This window comes from Pseudorasbora parva, chromosome 18 (assembly GCF_024679245.1).
Source record: "Pseudorasbora parva isolate DD20220531a chromosome 18, ASM2467924v1, whole genome shotgun sequence".
In the NCBI taxonomy this organism is placed as follows: Eukaryota; Metazoa; Chordata; class Actinopteri; order Cypriniformes; family Gobionidae; genus Pseudorasbora; species Pseudorasbora parva.
The window spans coordinates 6,374,665-6,383,700 of record NC_090189.1 but is presented as its reverse complement, the minus strand read 5'-3'; the positions used below and the strand labels follow the sequence as shown (position 1 = coordinate 6,383,700).

Below are 9,036 nucleotides of genomic sequence, written 5' to 3'. Positions count from 1 at the left end.
AAGTGTATCAGTGTCCGATATAGCTTGTTTGGTATCACAGAAACACCAAGGTATTCAAAGATACAACATATATCCACCAACAAAAAAAATTGTGTCAGGATGATTTTTCTTCTATATGATTTGACACGAATGGTGCAGTCACTCTGTAATGCCAAAAATGTTGTTAAACTGGTCAAGTTTGAAATACTTTTCCCCCTTTGAACCTTCTGACATGATAATGAAAGCTAAAATCATTTATTTAAGGCATGCATTGTGCATAAATATGCACCATTATCTGTAGGGTCCCTTCTTTAAAGCCAATAGCGAGAGATTCAATTGAAACTACTATCTGAAAATAATAAATATATCACCAGGCACTGGATTGTATCAGTGGGCTAGTTGTCTAATCAGAAGACGGGAACACCCTAAAGGCAGATTTAATTATGTCTAAAAATAAATATATATTTTGAAGCTAACTATTGTTAACATCTGTCACTCCAACACCTGCCCTTTTGACTGAAGAGTTTGACAGATACAGCTGTGTTTAGCAGAAGTGCCAAAACATTAATATCCTTTATTCAGAATTTAACTGAGAGCAAAGTCTTGGAGAATATTTTATAGTGTAAGACCATTGCTGAGGTGAATATCTCATATTTTACTCATACAGTATCAAACAAACCCAAAATAATATATATGCTCAGGAAACATTTAAGAATAGATGAATAGGGCCTACATATTCTGCTTAGATGTAATTATTACTAATGCACTCTAGGTGGCAGAAATAATGTGAGTATAATGTGATATAAGGTCAGTATAATGTGAAATGAACGTTTTCTTTTCCGCATTTTAGTCCAAATGACTTAATAAAAACAAATATAGAGAGATAAAGGTGTAGGCAACAACATGACGAAATAGTAGCCATAATAAGGAAACAAACCATGAAAGGTAAATAAGATGTAATTTATGTAGCCTAATTAAGTATAAAGTAATACAATACGCATAAAAAGTTTAAAATGCTAATAAAATAATATTTAGGAGCACATTTTATTACGTGTATTTGATCATACAGAAGTGAAGACGTGCAGCTGACGCGTGACGTCATCTCCGGTTCTGCCATTTTGCGGTTGCGGATCAGTCTCGAGCTGCTGGTGCGTTTCTTGCCGAAAACGGTTAATTTAGTCCAACATTACAGCCCCGATTCAACCGGAAAAATGTCAGATTTTGACAGCAACCCCTTCGCGGACCCGGACTTCAGCAACCCGTTCCAGGTAACGCCACAGCAGCGCTGCTTTTATCCCTGTGATTCGGTGTGCTGCTTTTTACATATAAAGTCAATACATTTTCTAGTCATTTCGATCACGTTTATGGAAAATAAAGTAATTTAATGCTAATATATTCAGTGGAAAGACCGAACCTGTTGTTCAGCAGTCAGTTGTGTAAAAATATGTTATAATAGTGGTCTGTGGTTTTGTTTGTTAGCATTATTCTTTATTATTATTGGGATTTTGATTCGGATTATGAGTTTAGTCAGTCCAAAAAAGCCTTTAATGATCTATGAATTACATTTGACCAACACATCAACATTTAATTGATTATGCTTTATTATTATTAATATTATGTTCAGCTGATACAGGCTTCAATTCTGGGTTTGGTTTCTAACCTGAGCTTTATATTATATTCATAGTGTCTGTTAACTAGTGAATTATCTGTTGTTATTGAAGTTGTCAGTGTCTGAAAAGAATATGGTCTCTTTACAGTCTGTGCACAGTTACATGGGGCTGATTAATGATGTTTATGGTCAATAAAGGGTGATGTGTGTGTGTATGTGTGTGTGTGTGTTTGGGCTTGGGCTGCTGGGATAGATAGATGGATGATGTAGGCCGCCCCTGTTTTGATCAGTGAGATGTGTGTGTGTGTGTGTGTGTGTGTGTGTGTGTGTGTGTGTGTGTGTGTGTGTGTGTGTGTGTGTGTGTGTGTGTGTGTGTGCAGCTCTGGTCAGCTGAGGGAATTAGATCCCTGCAGCCTGTTTTATTTTTTATTTTGTGGAGCTACATTGATCCAAGCATGGAAGCAATTGTCGTCTGTGCACCTTAATGGATCAAAGCTGGTGATTTGTCGAAATAACAGCACTTTCCAAATGAGTTAACCCTCTCAATCCTACTGTGATATATTTGATAGATTAATTTCTAAGGCATTACTACATATTAACGTGATCAAACTTTGCTGAAAAAGCCTGTTGCACAATCTCCTACATGCCTTCTGTCATCTGATTGACAGTTTAGACTTTTTGTAGCAAGTAATTTTAGTATAATTGAATAAATGTCCACCCTGTGAAATCTTGTGATTTTTATAAATAAACATATGAATAACTATTATATTGCTAATTTCAAGCTGAACACATTCGAATAAAGCAACTTAGGTTTACTTGATTCTTGTACATACAACAATTATTATAACAAATGTGAGTATGAAATATGATCAGTCTTAAGACGAGGAAGGTTTGTTTGCTCATCTCTCAAATTATCATTGCATTGTAAATTAAAACTACAAAGCTTTGATTAGAAAACTACACTTAAAAATGGTGGGTTAAAAGTAACCCTACCTTTTTGGTAGTTTTATTTAACTCAAATACTGTTTAAAAAATGCTATCATTGCTAGCTTAAAATGAACCCAGATCCTTAGTGATTATTAATGTGTATAAATGAACATTTATTCATGTTCATAAATAATGTTGTAGTTATAATAATGTAGTAAATAATGTAAGGTTAAAAAATAATACTTGAATAATAAACATTTATTAAATTGCTCATTAATAAATGTTCACCTTTTTTACTGTTGCTATTAGTAATTATGTGTCAGATTTTATCACTTTGGGTTAATTTTAGGCCATTATAGTCATTTTTAAACAATAGTTGAGTTAAATAAAACTGCCCAACAGGTTGGTCAAACAATTACCCTGATTGCTGGGTTTGTCCGTATTTAACCTAACTTAGTTTATTTTTAACCCAGCATTTATTGAGTGTAATATTTTAACATTTCTTTGGCAGATATATAGAGTAATAACTGATATTTATATGCATTTTATGCTAGTCTGTATATAAAGATATCATTGACAAATTTCAATCTTACTTTTTGGCCTCATAAATTTAATCAAATGACAGATTTTGCTCAGTTTTGGCCTTTGGTATGAGCTCCATGTTCTCACTATGAGCCATAAAACTGATCAAATGAATCAAATATTAAAATTTTGTTTTTGATTTTCTTTTATGTTTTGTTCATTAGGCTGTTCCATTTACAGAAATTAGTCAGGCTTTAAAACACAATGGCCATCTGCCTGGAGTTTTTCCTCCATTGTTTTCCTTTCCCCTCTAGTCTCCGGGGAGAATCAGTTTAATTGACATTACAGGTGTTGTAGACTCACAGGTGGGGTCGGACCCGGCTTGAAGGTGCAGGGGGACAAATGCAAATTCATGCACAGCAGATTGTGGCTTTTGTTTGACCGCATAGGACATGATCATTTAGACCTCTTTTGGTCACCCAGGTCTCTCTCTTCCTCATTTCCAATAACACACACACAATCATCAGTAGCAGCATTTTTGCCTCATCTGAAGTGTTTTTTATTAAAGCATACCTCTTAAGTCATCATTAAACTCAAACTGGTCAGACGGAAATCGTTAAGCGATCAGTAATGGTATGCAGCCACGGGTTGCCGTGGTAACTCAACACCAGCACGGCCCTTTAGCCGACCGACTGTAGCGGCACATGGCTCAATAATTCATGCGGATCCCTGATTGCATTGTGTTTCTGACTTGCGTCTTTCTTGAGTGCATATAGACTGTCTTACTGGAAATGAGCTTGAAGATGTTGATTGGTTTGCTGGGTTTTGCTTCGAGACCTCACGTTTGTTTGACTGAAAACCTGTTAGATGTTTGCTCCTCTTAGCCAATCAGCATACAGACAGTGGCACCTTCAGTTAAAGGGTTAGTTCACCCAAAAATGAAATTGATGTCCTTAATGACTCCCCCTAATGTCGTTCCACACCCGTAAGACCTCCGTTCATCTTCAGAACACAGTTTAAGATATTTTATATTTAGTCCGACAGCGTATCTAAGTGTGGACACTATACTGTCCATGTCCAGAAAGGGAATAAAAACATCATCACAGTAGTCCATATGAGACATCAGTTAGTTAATCAGAATCTCTTAAAGCATCGGAAATACATTTTGGTCCAAAAATAACAAAAACTACGACTTTATTCAGCATTGTCTTCTCTTCCGCGTTTGTTTTCAATCCTCAAATAAAGATTCAAACGGTCATTAATCAATACGCGTTTGATCTTCCTCAAGAACCAATGAGGTTCATTCTTGTGTTTCGCATCACGTTTGAGCTTTCTCGAGAACCAATGAGGTTCATTCTCATGTTAGAATATGTTTTGCCATAAATATATTAAATTATTATTATTATTAGGCTGTTGTTATCATCAGATTGTCCTGCCATAGCTTCCCATCATCACCACAGGGTATAGCTGGCATTTAATAATAATAATAATAATACATTTTATTTGCCAACATGCTCATAAAATGAGGGTAATATTCATTGGAAATATTTTAAAAACAGACTACAAAACTACAGCCCACATCAACATGTAATTACAAGGTGATATACCTGTTCACAGATTATGCCAAAGCTCACGAGTGCTTGTTATAAAAGAGACACCATTTTTTGGACAGTTTTAGCATGTTGAAAACGTCAGCATTTCGTAGTTGTTGTTTTTTTGCATATAGCACATTAACATAAATGGTAAATGTACTGCATTTATATAGCGCTTTTAACAGACCCTATGGCCATCCAAAGCGCTTTACATTTTTGCCTCACATTCAACCATTCATACACCGACGGCGGTGTCAGCCATGTAAGGCGCCATCCAGCTCGTCGGGAGCAGCTGGGGTGAGGTGTCTTGCTCAAGGACACCGACACTTGGTCAGGAACTGGGAATTGAACCACCAACCTTTCGGTTTGTAGACAACCACTGAGCCACTGCCGCCCCAAAAAATACTGATGATAGGGCTAATAATAATGTGAATGACAACACAATAACAAATGGTTGTTATTATTATTATATAATAAAAATGATATAGCCAATAACAGTCTACTCTGTTATAGGTTATACTTTTATGTTTGTCATGTTTGTATATCAATAAGTTAACAAACTATCTAGTTTGTTTCTGCTGAAATGCGGTCAGGGATCTGATGTCTGTCAGTTTTGTCCACTTCTTCCACTGATGTCAAACGCTTTGTGTGAGAGAGATTGGAAGTGAATCAAAACATTCACCTTAGCTCTCCTTGGCATGATATAAATCAAAAGGCAAACTCTTTGAGTTTGGAGGATGAAGCATTCTTCACCAGAGTTTGCTGTGTGGTAACAGTTAAGTTAAGCATTTGTGACTATAAAGGCTGTGTGAATGAAACCACAGAGTAAATAGTCTTTATCCTGGATGAGATCCTGGTAGAAACGAGTCTCACGTCGTGCTGAAGCAGTCTGAAATGATGCATCCTCATCAACAAGTAGGCGTGCTGCAGGATGTTGCAGATCTGTGTGTGTATGAGACAAACTGAATACATGCATGTGCCTCAGACGAAGCAGATTTCACCTTATTACAGTGATTTCATAATGCAGCAACTGCCAAACTCTAAAACTACTCAGCTGTGTGTGTGATCATGTTTTTATTTCCTAGTAGGGACGTCATGCAGACTCATGGGGACTCGAGTCACTGTTGAGACCTAAATTGAGGTTCCCATGAGGAAACAAGCTTATAAATCATACAGAGTTTTTTTGAAAATGTAAAAATTCAGAAAGTTTTGTGTGATGGATAGGTTTAGGGGTAGGGTTAGTGTAAGGGGAGAGAATATGGTTTATACAATATATAAATATATGGTTTATGGTATAAAAACCATTACCGGTATGTCTATGGTGAGTCCCCACAAAGATGGTGAACCGTGTGTGTGTGTGTGTGTGTGTGTGTGACTGTGCGCGCACAGTGTCACAGCGGTAAGGAAGCAGACTGTCTAAATGAGGTCCATCTGATTCTGTCCATCACTCAGTGATCAGAGAGAGAGAGAGAGAGAGAGAGAGAGAGAGAGAGAGACCAACTTTAATGGTCTGATTAGGTGGAGTTTCTGGAGTTCTGGGCCACTTTGCAGATGCAGGGGAACCTATTACAGTGAGCCACTGTGTGTGTGTGTGTGTGTGTGTAATTTCTTTGCCTTCATTCACACAGTGTGTTGAGGGAGCGGTGGTGACTAAGAGCAGCTGTTTTATTTTAGTTTCTCTCTTAGTCACTCCCGTCATCAGCGGTGGAATGTAATTGTCACGGGACCCAGAGATGGTTTCACTGAATGAGCATTTGCTTCCACTCAGAACCTTATGCATGCATTGTAGGGCTGGACGATATGGCCAAAATTTATATCACGATATATTTCTTAATTTTGGTCGATACGATATAATTTCGATATCGATATGAACTATATAAAAGCTTTAGAAAAACTACCAAGAACTGCCACAAAGGATTTCTGTACCTACAAACTTCTGACAAATTAATTTGCCAAGTCTATGAAACCTCCTCCTATAAAACTATATAATATTTTAGAAATAAAAACGGTACAAATAAATTAATGTTCACCTTTTATTTGTATTTAGCCTTTATACGAACAAGAAATGTGAAATCACCTTCAAATAAACAAGACTCACTTCGCAGACGCAGTTTATTGAGCATTTAAGTTTTAAATTTCAGTGAAGAACGATTCATAGCGCTATAGTCTCCTTTTATGCAAAACTATACCTTTATCTACTGATGCACAAAAAAATAAATAAAATAAGACTCAATTCAGTGGCCTATTTGTGCTCTGTTTGAGATGAGTGCACGCTGCTTTTTGCAAGGCTTTAACAGGAGAAAATGATACATTTTCGTGAAGCCATGTCTGACCGTCTTTCACAAGCTTTGAAAGGTAATTTAAACGAGAATGAACGCATTGGTGTTAATACATGACATTGTGTGCAAATGTGGAAAGTATTAAAACAAATGTGCCACTTGCCTCTTACATAAATAGTCTACATGGATTATTTGTAACGCTTGGCATCGTATTGTTAGACATTAGATTGATGCATCTATGTCGATGTATTGTCCCCTAGTCGGCACCTCTCCGGCGCAAGTTTAATATCAGCCCCATTCGCACAGGATTCGTATTATCTGGGGACCTCTGGTGATTTGTAATAATTGCAGAGAATGTCTGTGATCTTAATCCCGTGCGAATCGGCCATGTCTGTAATTTGTAAAGTAAAAATTCCCCCGCAAATTAGCCTACCTACCATATTTCGCCGAACACCGCGGTCCTGTGATAACATTAGTCCTGTGCGAATCGACATCTCTGTGATTTGGCCAGGATTAGGCGGATTGTATATACTTTTTGCAAGCTTTTTTTCTCCCTGTGAGCATTTCTATCTTTATCTTTCACGAAGAATAAAGTCTGCATTCATAATGCGCACCGTTAATTCCCGTGCAGCCGCGCCCACACGGATTATACTTTCACTTTAGAATAAGTATCAATTTGGGAGTAATCTGATTGAATGGCGTGTTTAATATTAACATCAATACTGTTCTGAATGAAAAACAGAACAGAACAGTATAGTACAATGACAATCTTGTTTAAATAGGCGCTTTTACATTTAGTTTTGAAACTGAATCTTCCGCCGTATATTGTCAGCTTCCTACTCGTGATAAATTAACTCTGACTCCTGCCGCCGGTCTGAGCTCAGTTCATGGCGTCTGTTCGCTAACTGAACGAAATTATATTTATTTATTAGGCTACTGTAAAATAATCAAAACGATATCGATGCCTGTTTATGATTTCATACAGCTATCTATAACGAACATCATATCCGGGAGAAGTCAGTAAATTCGAGTAAAATCACAGGCGTTGCTTATCCCGTGCGAATAGTGCTTTAGATAGACGAACCACTTCCACGCCACTAAAGTAAGTTAGTCTTTCTTCTCTTATCAACTATTTATTTCTCCTTACTTGTGGAAGCTCGTCCAGTCACATTTGTGTTGCGGTCAGGGAAACTCTCTTTGTAGCTAAAACGTGCCGCGTTGGATCTATCAGCCTACTACTGCTGAGCACTGGCTGCGTGTCCGTGGTGTACGTCATCACGCAAGAAGCCAATCGTGTTCTGCTCTTTCTGATGGCATGCGCCCTGAACGTCAGTCATATCGAAATATCGGAAATGTGTTTAAAAATCATATCACCGTTATTGAAAAAAATTATATCGCGATATATATTGATATTGAATTATTGTCCAGCCCTAATGCATTGCATATAAGAAATGCATTTTCAGGATGGGTAGTCAGCTCATTAGGTTGTGGTCCAGAGTCTTTGTGTATCAGCATCATAACCTGTAAGATAGACAGGAGAACGAGAACTGCATAGTCTGCATTCATATAGGCTAGTGTTGTCAAAAACACATCTATTGTTGTCAAAAGTGCAGACTTACAAGTGGTACCATTGGTGCATGGTGGTACTGCGTGGTACAGTACTGAAATGTTTTTTTTTTATATACTGCTGTCTGAGGTAAACTTATGACGTTCGTGTGGGGTTTTTTTTACATTAAAAACATTCATGAATAAGTAATAGGCTATTTTCTACCCTGGTTTTTAGCTTCTCTCATGGAACGCTTGATTTTTATGCCCGTGCTGCACTGAATACTTGTAAGTAAACACCCACGGATAGGATTGATTCTCTCACAGGTGCTCTCAAAACACCTTTATCAAACAAACACAATGATTTATCTCTTATCCACCCCCGATTGATTGGAATGTTATTTTTTTATTACTTGGCTTGCATCAACACACACACGCACAAGCCTCACTGCAGAGTCAGACAAATCAGCATGATCAACTGTGCAAGCAGGTTGTCACGTTGGTTATGTTAACGGAAGTTAGTCTATTTTCAGGCGCTGCGTAATATTATTGAGCCGCTCAACTAGAGGTGTAACGATATATC

The 9,036-nt window shown here is 37.4% G+C and overlaps 1 protein-coding gene across 2 annotated transcripts in view; it reads left to right on the top strand.

The window, feature by feature from the left end:
- Positions 1 to 1,071: 1,071 nt before the first annotated feature.
- The window catches only part of scamp1 (secretory carrier membrane protein 1), a 212,033-nt gene continuing 204,068 nt past the window's right edge, over positions 1,072 to 9,036 (top strand). For both annotated transcript variants that reach the window (XR_010898975.1, XM_067423747.1), the window contains exon 1: positions 1,072 to 1,247. Coding sequence is in view for 1 of the 2 variants with exons in the window: in XM_067423747.1 (XP_067279848.1) it covers positions 1,191 to 1,247 (57 nt within the window). In the remaining variant the exon portion in view is untranslated. The remainder of the gene's footprint in view (positions 1,248 to 9,036) is intronic.